This window comes from Amborella trichopoda, chromosome 9 (assembly GCF_054954075.1).
Source record: "Amborella trichopoda isolate Santa Cruz 75 chromosome 9, AtrichopodaSantaCruz75HAP2 v2.0, whole genome shotgun sequence".
Taxonomy (NCBI): Eukaryota; Viridiplantae; Streptophyta; class Magnoliopsida; order Amborellales; family Amborellaceae; genus Amborella; species Amborella trichopoda.
The window spans coordinates 7,955,375-7,976,701 of NC_142344.1; the positions used below are offsets into that span (position 1 = coordinate 7,955,375).

At 33.3% G+C, this 21,327-nt stretch overlaps 1 protein-coding gene across 1 annotated transcript; it reads right to left on the bottom strand.

Annotated features, from left to right (window-relative positions):
- Positions 1-553: 553 nt before the first annotated feature.
- Positions 554-18,858, bottom strand: LOC18424119 (large ribosomal subunit protein eL20). Its single transcript, XM_011630601.3, has 4 exons — positions 18,151-18,858; positions 17,912-18,027; positions 4,538-4,601; positions 554-1,142 (listed from the first exon to the last, which is right to left on the bottom strand). The coding sequence occupies exons 1-4, from the start codon at positions 18,163-18,165 to the stop codon at positions 801-803; spliced, it is 537 nt and encodes a 178-aa protein (XP_011628903.1). The 5' UTR covers positions 18,166-18,858; the 3' UTR covers positions 554-800.
- Between the last annotated feature and the right edge of the window lie 2,469 nt (positions 18,859-21,327).

Consider the following 21,327-nt stretch of genomic DNA (forward strand, 5'->3'; position numbering starts at 1 on the left):
TCCTACACATTCTATTTTATTTTTATTTTTTCCTTTCTCATTTTTCCAATTTTTTGTTTTTTATTTTTCATTTTTTTCATTATTTTTATTTTTATGGACTGATTCTCACACCAGTGAATCTGGTCAGATTCAGTAGATTTCTGAAAAGCTCGCTCACCTAACCCATCCAGGATTTGAAACATTGTTTCAAACAAACACCATGGCGCTATAAATAACAGCCATTATTTTAAAAAAACACAGTTACTTTGCAGCTGGGGCATGTCACTGTTATAAAATCTCTTTTCTTTTTTGACAAGTCCCTGCTAAAATGGCAGTTCTAATGGTGAAGTCATGGCTCAACATACAATGATATCCAGACTCCCAAATTCTTTGGCTCAGGTAAGAACTAAAGAATGCAAGCTCAGAGAGCATATCATGTAAGCTCAAGAATTCAACTGCAGAAGCAGAACACTACTAATCAAGCAGAAACTTTTCACCATAATAAACATGATTATTTAAAACTCCTAGGATTCTAAATAACCACGACATAAAAGTAGCAAAAAAACCACCCACAAGCAAAACGTATTATATCAATTTTTCATAAACTAGAAGATAAAAAATGACGACAGTTCCAAAGTATGATGCTCCTTGGCCATCCCATGAACCCACAAACCATATGAGAATGTACTAGCAACATCCTTAGCAACAAAACTTCAGCATAATCCAAGGGACAAACTCCCCTTGAACTTCTCTCTCTAATTTCCAAGATATTCCTTGGTCCCCACTTAAAAACTCATAACCAGAACATGTCTAATCAGAACTTACATGAACAAGTTGGGCCTTGATGCCTTGAATGTAGTCTTCAGCTTCCTGGTTGGTGGCCTGACCTTCCTGAAGACCAATGGGAACTTGATCCTGGAATCATGGAACTGCTTCGTGTTCTCTCTCTTGCAAAGCTTCGCTGGTATGGTGGCAGTTTTAATAATCTGGATGCATGGGCTCCTTACACGGTGGCGAGAGGCCATCTCATTGTACATCTGCTCCACTGCACCATTGAGAGTTGTATCCCTGTACTCCTTGTACATGTTATGATAACCAGTCCTACTTTGATACCTCAGCCAGATGCCGTAGTTCTTTATCTTTGTAGGTTTCTTCTCAAATATCTGTGATGTAAGTTGCATTTGTAACAAAAACATATCCAAACAGGAAAAAAAAATTTCTTCAAAGAGTTTTCCTCAAATATCTATTGCCTTGAGGGCATATCAGGAAAAATACATCCAAGTGAATTTCAAAGCAAACGGGCACATCATGGAGTATCATCATGCAACTCAAAACTAAATATTTTCCTCTTTTGAAGGTTCAACCCAAACTTTAATTGGCAGTAAGAATGGAGTAGACTATCTTAACGTCAGTCCAAACGGAATCTACAGTGTTGGACAAATTTTTGAGGGGGTATTGGGAAGAAATGATATGAAAATCAGCATCTTGGCCCAATGGTGACCCGAAATTGGCTAAGTGATCCAAAATACATCCAGCAAAATGACTAAATTGTTTTCAAATTTCAGGGCACTATTTTACAGGGTGAATTCTCGTACAAATTTGATCAAGAAACCCAAATGTTCCCTAATTCTGTACTTGAACCATATTTTAATTTTTCAGTTAAAACAATTCACAACTGAAACAAAGGTCAAACGTTACATCAATAAATAAAAAAAAGAAAGTAGACCAACATGCCTTTTCTTTTTGATCGGTACAAACCAATGAATTAAAAATCGGCGAGTCGAACCGGACTCGCCCGGTTTGACTCGGGAATCGGCACAGCCCGTGCCGGTTCCAGCACAAAACTGCGAACCGCTCGGTTCTAGAGCAGAACCGCCGGTTCCCACCCGGTTCTGTCCGGTTCCCTCCCGATTCTAGCCTCAAAAGCACCTTTACACATGTGTACTAGTCACACGTGCGACATGCACCACTCCCACATGTGTGTACTTGTTACACGACATATACACACTCCCACACGAGCCACACACACTCCCACACGTGCCATACGTGCGACACGCACATGCACGCCTGCACATGTGCACCGGTTCTAGCCTCAAAAACACCTTCACACGTGCGTACGCGTCATACGTACGGCACACACTACTCCCACATGTGTCGCACATGCGACACACGCATGTACACGTGCATATGCACGGATGCCTAAGTGTTTTCACACTTGTGCTTATCTTCCAATTACATAGTTATTTATATAGCATATTTGAATACTCATCATTCGATGTAGGATAATTCCCAAACATCATTAAATGAAAACAGAATGTAAATATAAGGTATTAAAAGGTAATTTTAAACACATATGCTAAGGAGGTATGATGGTTATCACTAATGTTATTTGCTTTGACTTCTCAAGTTCGAATCCCTCCTTGGGCCATATAATAGTTTATCCCTTCTTGAGCTAATTTTTGTTCCCCCTTGGACATATAATAAATTAAAGTGTTATTTTCAAAATTTGTACGCATTTTATTAATTTTTACATTGATAACCAAATCTTTTATTTTATTTATTAATTTTTACATTATAAATCATATAATGTACTATTTTTCTTACAGTTGTCAATAATACATTTTAAATTAGATAATATTATAAAATATTTTTTAATTTGTTATTATTTATCTAATAAAATAATTATAAAATGTAAACTAAGAATTATAATTTCAGTATATAATATTATAATTAGTTAGGTTGTAATATTTTCTAGCGGATTAGGGTTTTTCGCCAAAACGCGATCTTAATGGCCATTCTTTCATTGATTTAGTCTACTCTTTATTATAGTCCATGTATAATTATATATTTTATCCATGATAATTCTATGATTTTTCTTTTATGTGATGCAAATTTAATACTTAAGTTTATACAGGGAAAGAGCATCTCAATATTCACAAATTGATGAAAAAATGAAAGTTAATAATGTAGTACCCTCATTTCTTATTGGATTCCTAAAAAACATCATTTATAATGAATTTTAATAATTTTTTCAGATTTTTTTGAAGCTTTAATCCGACCGATTCAGTCGATTCCTGATCCGGATCGTCGATTCGCCGATCCGGATCGGTTTTTGAGGTGCCCGATCCGGGTCACCAATCCGCTTTTTAAACCATTGGTACAAACCAATGAAACCAAGACCAGATTGGACTGGCCAGTCCGACCAGTAGGACAAGGAACTAGTACCCCTACCAATTGGACTAGTACCACAGGCATAAGGAGATGGTGCCCTTTTGCTTTTCTATTTTTTTGTAAATTTTAGCCATTTTGGGATGGTTGTGTCTTTTCCAATAAAGTTAAAGGGGGTTTTTTAATACGTGACATTTCGATTTAAAAGGTAAGTTTTTCATTCTTTTTTTCTCTCTCCTCTACCAAAAAGCCATAGTTTGGTTATGACGACTTTCCAGGAGAATCCAGCCCTTTATACTGCAACCTTTCAACATCCAAGTAAGATTGCTTGATTTATTCACTAAGTTGCTCATTTAGTAACTTATAGAACTTGGAAATAGTTTCGGTATCATCAGAGATTTCGCAAATAATGGTGTTTTTCCTTTAAATCATTGACAACCCCTTTAAAAATGTGCAGTGAGTTTCTTGCATTCAATGTAATTGTTTCTCGGCTCTAATCTGGCGGATATTTGCCTATCTGGTGGATTTTGTATTTTTTTTATGTCGGTATTTGCTTGTTTAGTTTTTTCTTTTACTTATTTTTATTTTTATGGATATTTAATACTTTAATTGGATTATGGGACTGTGGAAATGTTGAAAAATGTAAATTGCTCCATAGTTACGATTATGTGCATTTTTTAGTTATTTGATGTAAAAAGTTAAATTTTTAACTTTTTTTATTGTTCAACACCTAAATGCATACATGGAAAATGTTGAACCATGGATTGTTTTTCAGTATTTTCAGTCTCTCTTGCTATTGATACAGGTATGGATAATCATTTTTTCGTGTATCTATGAACTTAAAATATATTGTTCCTGATAATTTTCTGAGTTTTTCTGGATTCTTCCATTTTTTATTTTCCTATTCTTCCCTCTTTTTCAAGTTGTTATTTTTTTACCAGATTATTTATTTTTTAAACTCAAAAAGCAAGACAGGTGAACTGGTCCAGTTCGACTGGTCCAACTGAACTAGTGCCTCCACCTGTCTAATTTCGATCGAATCCTGACAACATTGATACAAACATGTTTCATTAGTTAAACAAAAAATATAAATAAAACTAGGGCCCGTGAAGACATCCCACTATCCATTGAAATGGACCATGATTGATACAGAGAACCATCATTGAACTCATATCATGTATTGGTAGATCCACTCTCCATCACTTTCCAAAATTTCAATACAGTGACGAAGCCAAGGACTAGTGTCTATAGGATTATAGTATACTCTATTAGTCAAGTGTGGCATACATGCTATGTAAATCAGAATATTCATGAAAGGCATTATATCATTTAAACAACCATGAACATACGACAAGTAGATGCTGCAAATATTACACAAAAATTGGCAGACCTCATTGATTGCCAGCACTTGCCCATTGCTCTTCTTCACCTTCTTGAGCTTCCTTAGAAAGTACCTATGCATAAATTTGGAAAGTACATGGTGCCAACACTTATAAAATATGTAACAATTAACAGGAAAACAATCAGACAAATGCATTTATGCAACAAGTAACGTGAAAACAGTTAGACAAATACAATTTACAAAGGAATCTATCATGATCATTGTAACCAACAACACTAAGAAGAATGGAATGACTCTCAAATAAGTTACAAGCATGCAGACAAACTTATGAGTTAGCATGTTCTAACAACTCTATCATGGGGTTTATCACATCTTCAAAGACAAAAGCAGAAAGTAAATTGTTTTTGCTAAAAAGATGAAATATAACTCCACACATATTTATAAACAGGAAATATTCCAGTAACCCATCTCATTTCTCTGCATTTAAATTTATCATAAAAAATGCATGAATAAATAAAGGGAAAATATCCTTTAAGGAGTCAAAACCCTTTACAAAATTATTAAAGGGTCAAAAAATAACCAGATTAACATTAGAAGGTTTATATTTAAATTTTCAAAATAGTAAAAAATGCCTAAATTGCCATTATCCAAGGTTGGGAACTCTAACAAGCAGGGCCATTTCAATAATTTGGACCACCCAGAACAAGCAGGTTTGCTCCCATAATTTGGTAGGGGCCTCTTCAGTGGGACAAAATTCTCAAATGCCCCTACTTGTTGAGAGTTCTAAATCCTGAACAGGGAGAAGCGTTTTTTAGATATTTCTTTTTTTGTAGAGGCACCTGAGTAAAATTAAAATTAATTATAACCTCCAACGTTCATCTGGATGTTTTCATCCACTTTATGATTTTGTAAGGGACGTTGACCCCATACATGATATTTTCCCATGAATAATCTATCATATATGCTAAATGTATCGTCAAAACCAGTGATTCAAAAGTCGGCGAGTCGAACCGGACTCGCCCGATTCGACTCGGGAACCGACACACCCATGCCGGTTCCAGTGAAATACCGAAAATCACCATGTGAGGTCATGAATCTCCCGATTCTTCGATTCATGACGTCATGGCCCATATGATTCTTTAACAGTGCATTGTCATGGGCATTTTTGTAAATTTCAAGGTAAGATAGGTTAAAAATTACATAAACCTAAGGTCTGCATACCTCGCCACGTGGCTCTCTTTGCTTCGCACGCGTTATCCTCGTTGGGTACAAAGAGGTATTTATTCACTAACAGTTCCTTTTACCTCTTCGATGTAGGACAATGTGAAAAAGTATTAACTTGAAACGCAAATATATTATATATTTTGTTTGCGCTTTTAATTTCACTAAGTTGCATGTGGCATACTGACATTGGTTCGAATCCCCTCTCAGAAGGAAACGGTTTTTTTTTATTTTTTTTTGTTTAATTTTTTTCCTATCAAAAAAATGAAAGGTTTTTTTTATCAATTTCGCTTTTGGTCAAAAAAATTTCTTATAAAAAAAACGACAGGTTTTTTTATCAATTACACCTTTTTTCAAATTTTATTCTTATCAACAACATAAAAAGTTTTTTATAAAAAAATTTCTTATCAATTATTTTTCTTGTCAAATTTCTTTTTTTTGTCAAAAAAATAAAAAGCTTAATCCGACTGATTCGGCCTATTCACGAACTGGATCGCCGATCCGGATGGGTTTTTGGGTGCCCCGTGGTTTAAAAAGCGGATCGGTGACCCGGATCGGGCATTTCAAAAACCCATCCGGATCGTTGAATCGGCGATCCGGATCGGGAATCGGCCGAATCAGTCAGATTAAGCTGTAAAAAAAGTATAAAAAAATTATTAAAATTTATTATAAATGTTGTTTTTTAGGAATCCAATAAGAAATCAGGGCACTATATTATTAATTTTCATTTTTTTCATCAATATGTGAATATTGAGATATTTTTTCTCTAAATGAACTTATTTTAACCATTAAATTGCATCACACAAAATAAAAAACATAGAACTATCATGGACGAAGTATATAATAATACATGGACTACAATAAAGAATGATTTTTTTATAAGAACATTTTAGTTTTTTGACAAAAACCTTTTATTTTTTTACAAGAAATGTTTGTCGTATAACATTTTTTTTGTTTTTAGCAAGAACTTTTTTTTTTTTACAAAAAATAGATGTTGTATTATTTTTTTTTTATAAGAACTTTTTTTTTTTACAATAACTTTTTATTACATTTTATTTTTTTGATTCAAACCATTTATTTTTTTGAAAAAAAAAAGAAATTTGACAAGAAAAAAAATTGATAAGAACCTTTCATTTTTTTTTATAAGAAACATTTTATTTTATTGATAAGAAAAAAATTTGACAAAAAGCAAAATTGATAAAAAAGCCTTTCATTTTCTAGATAAGAAAAAAATTTGACAAAAAGCAAAATTGATAAAAAAACCTTTCATTTTTTTCTTATGACAAAAATACTTGTTGTATTATTATTTTTTTATAAGAACTTTTTTTTTTTTTGACAAAAACTTTTTATTTTTTTGACAAAAAAAAGAAATTTGACAAGAAAAATAATTGATAAGAATCTTTCATTTTTTTTATAAGAAAATTTTTAATTTATTGATGAGAAAAAAATTTGACAAAATGCGAAATTGATAAAAAACCTTTCATTTTTTTGATAATAAAAAAATTTGACAAAAAGTGAAACTGATAAAAAAACCTTTCATTTTTTTTATAAGAAAAAAATTTGACCTCAAAAAATAAAATTGGCAAGAAAAAATTTATAAGAATAAAATTTGACCTCAAAAAAATAAAATTGACAAGAAAAATAGTTGATAAAAGAAACCCCTTTCGTCCCAAGGAGAATGGAACCCACGCCCTCCACATGCAGAAAGAAAGTTATAACCAGTAAGCCACATGCTACTTAGTAGTATTAAAAGTGCAAACAAAATATATAATATATTAATGTTTCAAGTTAATACCTTCACATTATCCCACATCGAAGAGGTAGAAAGAAGTTGTTGTGAATAAATACCTCTTTGTAGTTAACAAGGATAACGCGTACGAAGTTAGGAGCGTCACGTGACAAGGTGTGCAGACCTTAAGGTATGTGTACTTTTCAAAATTTAAGAAAATGCCAATTGAAGAAAATTTACAAAAATGCCCATTGAAGAATCGGCGGGCCATGACGTCATGAATCGAAGAATTGGGAGAATCATGACGTCACATGGCGATTTACGGCATGAAATCGCCGGTTCTTCTCTAGAACCGAGCGATTTTCGATATTTCACTGGAACCGGATCGGGTCTGCAGGTACCCAAGTCGAATCGAAAGAGTCCGGTTCGACTCGCCGACTTTTGAATCACTGGGGGTGCCTGATCCGGGCCACCGATCCCTTTTTTAAACCACTGGTCAAACTTATGTACAAAACAAAAACAAATAATGCAACATTTGGTTAAAAGCAATGATTTAAAAAGCGGATCGTTGACCCGAATCGGGCACCTCAAAAACTGACCCGGATCGACGAATCGACGATCCACATCGACGAATCGGCGATCCGTATCGGGAATCGACTGAATCGATCAGATTAAAGCTTCAAAAAAATCCGAAAAAATTATTAAAATTCATTATAAATGTTGTTTTTTAAGAATCCAATAAGAAATACGGGTAGTACATTATTAACTTTAGGTTTTTTCATCAATTTGTGAATATTGAGATGCTCTTTCCCTATATAAACTTAAGTATTAAATTTGCATCACATAAAAAAAAAAATCATAGCATTATCATGGATAAAATATATAATTATACATGGACTATAATAAAGAATAGACTAAATCAATGAAAGAATGGCCATTAAAATCTCGTTTTGGCGAAAAACCCTAATCCGCTAAAAAAACCCAAATTATTACAACCTAACTAACTATAATCCAAAATTATTACAACTTAACTAATTATAATATTATATACTGAAATTATAATTCTTAGTTTACATTTTATAATTATTTTATTAGATAAATAATAACAAATTAAAAATATTTTATAATATTATACAATTTAAAATGTATTATTGATTTATAATGTAAAAATTAATAAATAAAATAAAAGATTTGGTTATCAATGTAAAAATTAATAAAATGCGTACAAATTTTGGAAATAACATTTCAATTTTTCAAAAATATATTTTTTTAGGTTTCTATAATAAATTTAGTGAAAGAGATTGTTAGTAGAAAGATGGAGATTTCAAATAGAATAAACTTTTTATTTTTTACTTTTTTATGCCTTTCATATTATTTACAAAAATAATTATCCCACTATATACAACAAAAATTAACTGCTATACAAAAAATTAACTTTTTTATTTTTCATTTTTTTATGCCTTTTATATTATTTACAAAAATATTTATACCATATATACAACAAAAACTACTATACAACACAAAAATGCCTACTATACAACACAAAAATGCAAATGCAACGCCCAACGCCCAAGGGGGAATTCGACCTTGGGACGTGAAGTGAAGAAACAAGAGACATAACCACCACGCCACCTCACCACATGTGGTTATAATTTGCTGATTAATAGAATATATTTATATTTCCTTTTCATTTAATGATGTTTGGGAATTATCCCACATCGAAAGATGGGTATTCAACTTTGGTATATAAATACCTATGTAATATGAATTAAAGCATACACGTGAAAACATTGGGGCAACCTCACACGTGAGTGTGCGCACGTGCTGGTGCACACGTGTCCGTGCGTGTGGCACGTGTGGGAATGTGTACGGCTAGTGTCACATGTACACATATGTGTGAGTGGTGTGTGGCACGTGACACGTACACAGGTGTGAAGGCTAGAGAACCGGGTGGGAACCGGTTAGAACCAAGAGGGAACTGCTAGAACCGAGAGGAAACCGACCGTTCTGCTTTGAAACAGGGCGGTTCCCGGTTTTGTGCTGGAACCGGCACGGCCTGTGCCGATTCCCTAGTCGAACCGGATGAGTCCGGTTTGACTCGACGACTTTTAAATCATTGGTTAAAAGCAGTGTTTTAAAAATCGACGAGTCGAACCGGACTCGCCCGGTTCGACTCGGGAACCGGCATAGCCTGTGTCGGTTCCAATACAAAACCGGGAACCGCTCGGTTCTAGAGAAGAACTGCCGGTTCCAATCCGGTTCTACTCAGTTCAGCCCGATTCCCTCCGTGCACGCGTGCGACACGTGTGAGATTACCCCAATATTTCTACATAAACATTTTAATTTATATTACATAGGTATTTATATACCAAAGTGGAATACCCATATTTCGATGTGGGATAATTCCCAAACATCATTAAATGAAAAGGGAATTTAAATATATTCTATTAATCATCAAGATATAACCACATATGGTGAGGTGGCGTGGTGGTTAAGACCTTTGCTTCTTCATGTGATGTCTCAAGGTCGAGTCCCCCCGTGGGGCGTTTTTTGTGTTGTATAATTTTTGTTGTATATATTGTATAAATATTTTTTAAATAATATAAAAAGCATAAAAAATTGAAAAATAAAAAAGTTAATTTTTTGTATAGCAGTAAAGTTTTGTTGTATATAGTGGTATAATTATTTTTTAAAATAATATGAAAGGCATAAAAAAATAAAAAATAAAAAATTTATTCTATTTGAAATCTCCATCTTTTTACTAACAATCTCTTTCACTAAATTTATTATAGAAACCTAAAAATATATATTTTTTAAAAATTGAAGTGCTATTTCCAAATATTTTACGCATTTTATTAATTTTTACATTGATAACCAAATCTTTTATTTTATTTATTAATTTTTACATTATAAATCATGTAATGTACTATTTTTCTTACAGTTGTCAATAATACATTTTAAATTAGATAATAGTATAAAATATTTTTAATTTGTTATTATTTGTCTAATAAAATAATTATAAAATGTAAACTAATAATTATAATTTCAGTATATAATATTATAATTAGTTAGGTTTTAATAATTTTGGATTATAGTTAGTTAGGCTGTAATAATTTAAGATTTTTTTAGCGGATTAGGGTTTTTCGCCAAAACGAGATTTTAATGGCCATTCTTTCATTGATTAGTCTACTCTTTATAATAGTCCATGTATAATAATTTTTTGGGTTTCTATAATAAATTTAGTGAAAGAGATTGTTACTAGAAAGATGGAGATTTCAAATAGAATAAACTTCTTATGTTTTATTTTTTTATGCCTTTCATATTATTTAAAAAAATAATTATACCACTATATACAACAAAAATTAACTGCTATACAAAAAATTAACTTTTTTATTTTTCATTTTTTTATTCTTTTTATATTATTTACAAAAATATTTATACAATATATACAACAAAAACTATACAACACAAAAAAATAACGCCCACGGGGGGACTCGACCTTGAGACATCACATGAAGAAGCAATGGTCTTAACCACCACGCCACCTCACCATATGTGATTATAACTTGATGATTAATAGAATAATATTTAAATTCCCTTTTCATTTAATGATGTTTGGGAATTATCCCACATCGAAAGATGGGTATTCCACTTTGGTATATAAATACCTATGTAATATAAATTAAAATGTTTGTGTAGAAATATTGGGGTAACCTCACACGTGTCGCACGCGTGCACGTACGTGTCGCACGCGTGCAGGGAGGGAACCGGGCTGAACCGGACAGAACCGGATTGGAACCGACAGTTCTTCTCTAGAACCGGGCGGTTCCTGATTTTGTATTGGAACCGGCACGGGCTGTGCCAGTTCCCGAGTCGAACCAGGCGAGTCCGGTTCGACTCGCCGATTCTTAAAACACTGGTTAAAAGGCAACCAAGAGAAATACTAAAAGCAGACTCTAAAAATCTTTCAATCTACAAAGAATGAAACTTACAATACAATCTTTTAGACAGGGTCATATACTAAAGATATCTACATCCCTAAACAAAAAAGGTATGTCCATTCCGATCCTCCTTCCACCCCTTGATCGAAGTTACTAAATTTCAAGCTATTTCCATAATTGGAATTACAGAAAACTAATTACTTTACTTCCAATTAATATCACCAAGCCAAATGGATTTCATCATAATTTGATTTAGATGTTTCCAACCCTTTATTGGTGTCTCTTATGGCCTTAAAGTCAACACCATTCCACCTCTCAGACAAGTAACCTACTTCTATTAGGTCCTATTTGAATTACAATCAATTTTATAAGGAATATACCAATGATTTAAAAATCGCCGAGTCGAACCGGACTCGCCCGGTTCGACTCGATAATTGGCAAAGGCCGTGTTGGTTCCAGCACAAAACCGGGAACCACCCGATTCCAGAGCAGAACCGCCGGTTCTCTCCCGATTCTAGCGGTTCCCTCCCGGTTCTAACCGGTTCCCTCCTGGTTCTAGCCTTCACACATGTGTACGCGTCACGTGCCACTCACACCACTCACACACGTGTGTACGTGTGACACGAGCTGTACACACTCCCACACGTGCCACACACACGGACACGTGTGCACTGGCACGTGCGCACATGCACGTGTGAGGTTGCCTCAATGTTTTCACGCGTATGCTTTAATTCATATTACATAGGTATTTATATACCAAAGTTGAATACCCATCTTTCGATGTGGGATAATTCCCAAATATCATTAAATGAAAAGAAAATATAAATATATTCTATTAATCAGCAAATTATAACCACATGTGGTGAGGTGGCGTGGGGGTTATGTCTCTGGTTTCTTCACTTCACGTCCCAAGGTCAAATCCCCCCATGAGCGTTGGGCGTTGCATTTGCATTTTTGTGTTGTATAGTGGCATTTTTGTGTTGTATAGTAGTTTTTGTTGTGTATATTGTATAAATAGTTTTGTAAATAATATAAAAGGCATAAAAAAATGAAAAACAAAAAAGTTAATTTTTGTATAGTAGTTAATTTTTGTTGTATATAGTGGGATAATTATTTTTGTAAATAATATGAAAGGCATAAAAAAATAAAAAATAAAAAGTTTATTCTATTTGAAATCTCCATCTTTCTACTAACAATCTCTTTCACTAAATTTATTATAGAACCTAAAAATATATATTTTTGAAAAATTGAAATGTTATTTCCAAAATTTGTACGCATTTTATTAATTTTTACATTGATTACCAAATCTTTTATTTTATTTGTTAATTTTTACGATATAAATCATGTAATGTACTATTTTTCTTATAGTTGTCTATAATACATTTTAAATTATATAATATTATAAAATATTTTAAATTTGTTATTATTTATCTAATAAAATAATTATAAAATGTAAACTAATAATTATAATTTCAGTATATGATATTATAATTAGTTAGGTTGTAATAATTTTGGATTATAGTTAGTTAGGTTGTAATAATTTGGGTTTTTTAGCGGATTAGGGTTTTTCGCCAAAACGAGATTTTAATGGCCATTCTTTCATTGATTTAGTCTATTCTTTATTATAGTCCATGTATAATTATATATTTTATCCATGATAATGCTATGATTTTTTTTTTTATGTGATACAAATTTAATACTTAAGTTTATACAGGGAAAGAGCATCTCAATATTCACAAATTGATGAAAAAACTGAAAGTTAATAATGTAGTACCCGCATTTCTTATTGGATTCCTAGAAAACAACATTTATAATGAATTTTAATAATTTTTTCGGATTTTTTTGAAGCTTTAATCCCACCGATTCAGCCGATTCCCGATCCGGATCGCCAATTCGCCGATCCGGATTGGTTTTTGAGGTGCCCGATCCGGGTCACCGATCCGCTTTTTAAATCATTGGAATATACTATCCTATCTAGAACTAATATACTCTGGCTAAAATTATCTAGTTATTTGTTTGGTACATATCTTATACTAAGCATAACATTATCTAGTTTAGTTATTTAGTTTTTCAATGATTCCCTGCTTGCTATTTTTAGCAAGTTTTGGCAAAAAATGCGATTTTCAGCATAATACTGTGAACACAGAAAAACTGCATTTCAAAAAGATAATCTTATATGTAGAACTGCATATAAGTTTATCTTTATGATGGACACTGCACAACAACACATGTAAAATAATGAATTACAAGTGATAACGTGTACATTCAAATAGGCTCTTAAGTCAGATTTATTTGGCTGCCACAACTTCCATCACTTTTTTGCAATTGTCACCAGATTGACAACAAGCCATCGTTTCATACAAGACTATTAATTTTGACCAATTTCCAAGGCAACATATGTGCAGAGTTTTTTCCTCCTTCAGTTACGAGATTCCTAGTTAATTGTCCCCCTTGAGTCAATGAACATCATATCCTCAGACCACCCACTACCTAGGTAGCTACTTCCCAAAGAGGGATGGCCCAAAGGCCACCAAACAACCTCTCCAACCCAGGCCAAACCATTGCAGATTGAAAATCAGGTCATATGAAGATATGAGAGCCCGTCATACACCTGCAGAACAAAATTTTGCATTCACGAAGGAAGAATTTTCTCAATCCTACGAGAATGAACAAGATGAATCTCAACTATCCATTAAACAGAATTACTATGACTAAGACCTGGCCACTCATAACAAGGTCATGAATCTTGAATCCTACAGGGCACCATCGTCATGCTTTGATGAAGAACATGTGATACGATTAACACAGAATAATTGCCCTTTCTGGAAGGACCAACTCTCCAGCAGTCCAACCCACTCTTCCACGCACAGAATCGAAACAAAAGGAAGGCCCTAAAAAACAATGTCGGTCAGACCTCTGACCAGCAGACTTTTTGACTCAACCTCTTGGGCTTCTACCCATCTCTTCCAACCCCTAGGCAAAGGGTTGGTCTTTATAGTCTTTTTTGGGTCTACATAGTATTTTTTTGCTTTCTTTCTGTTTCCATATAATTGACTATTGCTTGAGTGGATCACAATGCCCTATTAAGGGCCACAAAACTCAACTCTAATATCAAATGTCTTATTATCTGCCTCCCTCATCAATATTATCACATGACCCCCAAACCAGAAACAAACCATCCATCACCTCTAATGTTAATGTCAAGCCAGGTATTGACTAGAACAAATTATTAGACCAGAGCGGACATCGAACTGGAAGAGGCACTTGTTCAGTTAGACCAATCGAACCAAAATGGAACACTGATCAGACCGATCAAATTTAAAAAAATAAAATAAAATTTTGAAAAAATCCAAATGACTTCAAAATATAGAAAAAATAGGACAAAACCTGAAAATAAGAAAAAATCCAAAACAATTCCTAAAATAATTAGGAACAATAAGAAAATTAAATATATAAAAAAAACTTTTTATTCATATCAGTACCAATACAAAGAACAATTGCGAATACTCAAAAACACACAGTCTCGAACAATTTCCATGGTTCCACATCTTCAATAAATGCATTTAAATATTCAACAAAACAATCAATTTTCTGTGTCAAAATAAAGAAAATAAATGAACAAAATCCTAACTATAGAACAATTTCCATATTTTCAACAAATTTTATACTTCCATTGAAGTATTATACAAGAAAATTAAATGAAAATAAATGTAAGCAAATAAACCAAAAAAACCAAATATCGATATAAAAAATGTACAGAATCCACCAAATGGGCAAATACCACAACATTAAAGCCGAGAAACAATCACATTTTATAGTTATGTGGATTTTCACTTTCTAATCATTTGAGAGAGAGCTAAAGTTATTTGCGCATCAAAATTAATATTCAGTTGGGATTTCAACAATATAGAGATGTAACTTTTGATTTTGATAGGACGACGAGGTGCATCGACTCTCTAAAATTTCAATTAAATTAAGTTGGTTTGCCTAGTGATGTATGAAAGTTGGGAAATCATTAGGGTTGTCTTTCCTAATATTACAAGGAAAACAAGCGAATTTTCAAATACATAAAAAACAAGTGAAGAAAATCAATGTGATGGTTCAAGGATATGCCAAGGAGGCATCTCAATGATGTGCAAAGTCTTCGACCCAGCCAAGTCCCTTTAAAACAATAAATGTTATAAGCAACATCCAAGTTCTAATTAGTAAATAGAAGATTATTCTACCAAGTAAGACTTAAGGCTGGACCCCAGCCTTAAATATTCTTACATGACACCATACCTATCGTGTATATATTATGCTAAATAGATCTATACATACACATGCATGCATATTTCATAGGGTATATCATTCAAAAATCCTATTAAATGTAAACCAAACATATATATAAGTGCATGTAATACGCATGTTCTTGATGTGAGTGACTAGCTGAGTCCAAGTGGACTCAGCCAAGGCACGTACAACCCAATAAAATTTAAAAAAAAAAAAAAAGAGGGCTAAAAAAAAGTAAAAATAAAGAATAGAAACAGTTGGAAACGAGAAAAATAAAATAAAGAGGTAGTAGAAAGCATTGGAAATCAAAAGATAAAAAGATCTACAAAATATGGATTATTGAAACTTTTTATTTAGATTCTGAATATTTCAAAAAAAATTAAAAAAGAGAAAAAAAAAATGAAAGTTCCCAAAATCATCTAAAAAACTACAAAAATCACCTAAAAACTTAAGGGTGTGGTTTGTATAAGGCGTTAACCTTAAATAATCCACATAAGGTGTGCCTCCAAATTATGTTAAAAGATATACTTTTGGTACCAGAAAACTTCGTGATGGCCTAAAAAATTGTTTTCATCCCTAATCATGAAATTTAAAGCTCTAAAAATAGTGCAGATCGATTAGATATATAAACACTTGAAAATAGGCGATCCAGAAATGCGCCACAAGATGCATTATTTTCAAGATTTCAAATCAATTTTTATTCGTATCCATTCATCTTGAGGTCAAGATGATCAATTAGAGGGTTTATAGAATAATAACAATCTGTTTTGGTTCTTACGTCTATAATATAATGTTGACACGTTATATAAATTTTTTTCAAAACTTAATGCCAACCAAAATAGTGATGTTTCCCAAGTTTTTTGAATTTTTCTAGTTTTTTCTATTTAATATTTTACCTCCTTTATGAGGGTGGGGTGAGTTTCCGTGGAAGTCACCCTAACTTGCTGGTATGGAGCTCTTCTTCCCAACATATGGTTAACGCTGAGATTGCATGCTCACCAATAAATTAAATAAACACATCCGCATACATCTGAAATCAACTCCCCGTGAATCTCAGCCTGACTAAGATGGGCAATAGCATGGTAATGAATGCATTGAATGGTTCAACTAGGCAAGTCAATCCCAACAAGTTTATACAACTCTTGCATAGACAAATGCAGCCATTAAAAAGATCCTGTCCGCATATCCTAAGGCATCCTCATCTCCTTGAGATGGGCATCTAATGCTTCTAGGCAGGGAAGGCCAACATATAACAAATCAACAAATAAATTTGTAACTATACAAAACAAAATCAATGAAAGAAATAAGATGAATAAGGGAGAAAACCACATGAGAGAAGAAATGGATAACAAATATAGAGGAGATGACAACAGTATTTAGAAAACACATGTCAAACATTGTATCAATCAAGAACAAGGAAAAACACTAAAGAACTTGTACAACGGAAATGTCTCATGGATTTCAAACAACAGAAATGTCTCATGGATTTAAAACAATGGAAATGTCTCATGGAGTTAAAGTGGGTGTAGACAGCAGACAGTTAAGTTGTACAGGTTTTAAAACAAGTTAAGGCCCTATTATTTTGTGAAGGTTGTCATCCAATAGGATTCCTCAGATCACTACTTGAAATGCAGATGAATCAATCAGAAAACGTTACCCAGTAATCCTTAGGACATTTGGGGGAGGGGGGGGGGGGGCAGAATGAAGTCTAGAAATAGAAGCAATATTTAATCCTTGAAAGGAAATGCTGGATAAAAGGTCCAAATGTTAATGATAACAACCAAATGTGCTCTCAATACCCATTTTCATGAATCATCTTACTTCTACATTGTTTGTTGAATATACTGAAAGATAAATCATTGAAGCATTCACACATGAACAACCATCCAGGTATTTCTCAGGCATGAACATAAATTGAGTCAGATTATTCTACCACGCTCTTAGTAATGGATCAATCTCTTAACTAATTGAAAATCTCAGTACAAAACACATTGCAACACCATTTCATAAATCCCAAACGCACAAAAAGCTGAAATTTAAAGACTCCCGTGTTTATGCATGGAAATTTACAAGACTATACAGCTTAAGTCACTAACCATGAACCTCCATCAAATACAAGCAGTCAACAAGCGATTCATTCCATCTTGCGATAGAATTTTCCCACAACTTCTGAGATAATACCCAAAAAGATAGATAGATAGTGCAAAATGCAAGAGGCACACCATCTTTCAGAAAAAAAAACAGGGTCTGAATCTTTACCAGAACTTAGATTTCGCCCTTACGTCATTCGTTGCCCAAAGCTTCATCCTGTAAAGCTTAGGATGCTCTTCACAAGCAGTTGGAAGAGCTCGACCTACGACCTGGTACTGATGAAACTGGAGAAAAAATGGAAGTACAAAAAAAAAAAAAAAAAGAAGAAAAATGTATGAATAGATGAACAGATAACAGAATGTAATGAGAAAATAAGAATAAATCAGAAACAAGAGTTTCAGGCTTACCCTAAAGGCCACCATTGTTGCAGAAGATCTAGGGTTTTCTCGGCTCGTATGGGGTTCTCGTATTCAAGCACCAAGCAAACACACAAGGGTTTTACTCGTGAATACAGGAGCATTGGACTCATATTACACGAGAATGCGTAAAATGATCCACATGACCATATGAAAACAATTCATGAGCCTTTATCACCGTCTGTCAAACTAATGGACGATTACACTAAGTTGACGTTAAAGTTTGTTGGATCTCATGGTCTTCATCACCGCTTATCCCTTAATTGGGGGTAAGGATGCTAGTAAGTATAGTTTTTCTATGGCTATATTTATCATAATAGACTTTTCCCTATAGCATGTGAATGGGCTTAAGGGTAGGTGGTTAATGTGGCTGGTTACACTATTGGAAAAATTGGGCGATCAAACCGCTAACCGCCTAATTAGGCCGAAACCAGGCGGTTTTGGTGATCGATCAATATTTTAAAAAAGTGTAGATAAATTAATAGTATTTTTTTTTTTTTCTTGCAAGCTTCCTCAACAAATATTGTTGTTATCCATCAAAATTTGCATTGCAAAATTTTTGTCTTGCAAATCTCCGCTGTTGTACCAACGTTGCAAACCAAGATGTTGTACTTGTCCTCTTTGCATCCTTATTTGCATCCCTAATCCCATTGTCTTGCATCCCTTTTCCCCTTCCAAAGTCTTCTCCATCTTCCCTTCTCTCACATATTCTCACATCCAACTCCTTCATCAAGTTATTTTTTCTTCAATCATTCATCAACCAACCCAAAAAAAAAAAAAAAAACCAGTAAGCCTGCTTCATTCATTAAAGGTAAAAGTTTATATGAGGATGCAACCTTATAATGTAGAACTACATATGCACCTCAAAAATCCATCGGAAAGGTAGTTTTACCGTTGAAAAACCCTTTGATTGATCATCTCGACATCGAGATGTATGACTATGAAAATAAAAAGATTTTAAATCTCATAAATAGTGTATTTTACAACATATTATCTACACCGTCCTTTTTCAAGATTTTTATATGTTCATAGATCTGCTTGATTTTAACCATTTTTGAAATAAAATTTTATTATTAAATATAAAAATAGATTTTGAGATAATCTTAAGAATATTTTACATTAAAATTATATACCATGATAAAATTTGAAGATGCGCCTTACCTCTACCGCTACGGATGCATCCGTATTCCAACTGCACCTTCATTAAAAACCTTTCTTTCATCTCTCCCATATCCAAGCCTTCTTTTATTTCCCTAGTATTTATTGTATCATCCAACACCACCACCATTAATCACATTCTCTTTATATGAAAAAAAAATTCAGTCTTCCATTGAAACTATCAATTTGCAGCAAGTCTTCCATCCTATTAGCACAATTTGTCTCTCTAGAAACCTTCTCATCAAAGCAAATCTTGTCAAAGTAATTTTTCCCTTGTAGTATCTCAAATTAATTCTTATTGCTTACTCCAATTGATCATTTTTCTAGATAAACTTTCTAGAAAAATAAATAAATTTTACCCATCTGTGGAGTGTAAAAGTGTTACAGATAGTGCAAAATCTATGTTCGTCTTGATGAAAATAACTACAATTTGTAGTCTTTCCAATTCTCGTGGGATGAAATTTATGAGCCTAAATTGATGGTTATATTCTCCAACCTAAGGATGAAAACGGGCGTAATGATTAGCTTGCCATAGATAGCTCTATAGTGACATGGATTATGAACACAGTTGAGCCTAAAAATGTGTACAACTTCACATATCAACCTTGTGTCAAAGCAATGTGAGATTATTTACAAAAGATTTATTTTTAAGAAAACACTGCCCTTCTGTATACCCTTGAACAAGAGAGCATGAAAACATAATATGGGGATTCATCAATTTAAAATTATTTTAATACTCTCTCAAGAATGAAATGGACTCAATGGAAACAAAGCCACCCATTGAAGCTATTACTAAAGCACGAAATCGATCTCATTTATTTTACTTCTTTATGAAGTTGCAATCAGAGTTTGAAAGCATGTGAGCATCAATCCTTCATCATACTCCCACTCCACCATTAGATGATTGTCTCACAGATCTTCTTGTTGAATAACCTCACTTAGGCTCTTTAGAGTTTGCAAATCCACCTCACAAGATGTTACTGAGGTGGCATTCGCTATATCCAATTTTCCTCACAAGGATGCCAACCATGTCCAAGTGCAATATCATATATGCAAACAAAAAGTTCACACGACTGATCGATTAAAAAAGCAAATTTTTTACAATTATTGCAATAAGCCAGGGCGTGTAATTAATAATTATTGAAAACATCCTTCGGCATGTGGGAAAAACTCTTGTACCTAATCAGATTCAATGGGCTACAGTTGCCTCTATTCCTAATCCCATTAGCATGGAGGATGCCACTTCCATTCACTCTCATTCTGCCTCTATATCTGTTTCCCCTTCATCTATGTCAGATATTTACTCTATTGAGTCAACTACACTCAACAACTTACTCAGGTTTTAGTTGCCATGGGATTTTAAGGTAACTCAAATTTTTTATCAAACACTTGGATCATAAACTCAAGAACATCGAATCATTTGATAGGACAACTTTCTCAATTATCCTCAGTAAAACCTTATTCTGGAAATACAATTTATTTTACTACTAATAGGTCTTCATTTCATGTTATCCACTATAGTAATACCAGTGTCCATAGTCCATCTAGTAACTCCTTCACAATGAAAGCTATCCATCATATTCCCAATCTTCCACTTAATTTAATATTTATTGGTCAGTTAGTTGATAATAAGTGTTTTATTTCTTTCTCTAAAAAGCTTGCATGATGTAGGATTTAGTAACGGGGAAAGTGATTGGGAGAGGCCGAAGCAAGGTCGGCTTTTCATAGTTAGTTTCACTGAAGCTCCTTCCCACCTTTCACAAGCTTTGTAAGTTTGTCATCTTTCCCCTTCACCTCACGAAATAAGTCAATCAAACTCTCTTTGGTATGTTTGGCATTGTTGGTTAGGACACCCACACACTAAAAAAATGCTCTCTCTTTTAAAGTCTGGACTTTTACCTGCTGTCTTCACTCATAAAAAAATTGATAAAAATATTGTTTGTGAGAGGTGCAAGTTGGGAAAATACTTGGTTCAACATTTTCCTCATAGTAATAATAAAAGTGTTCATT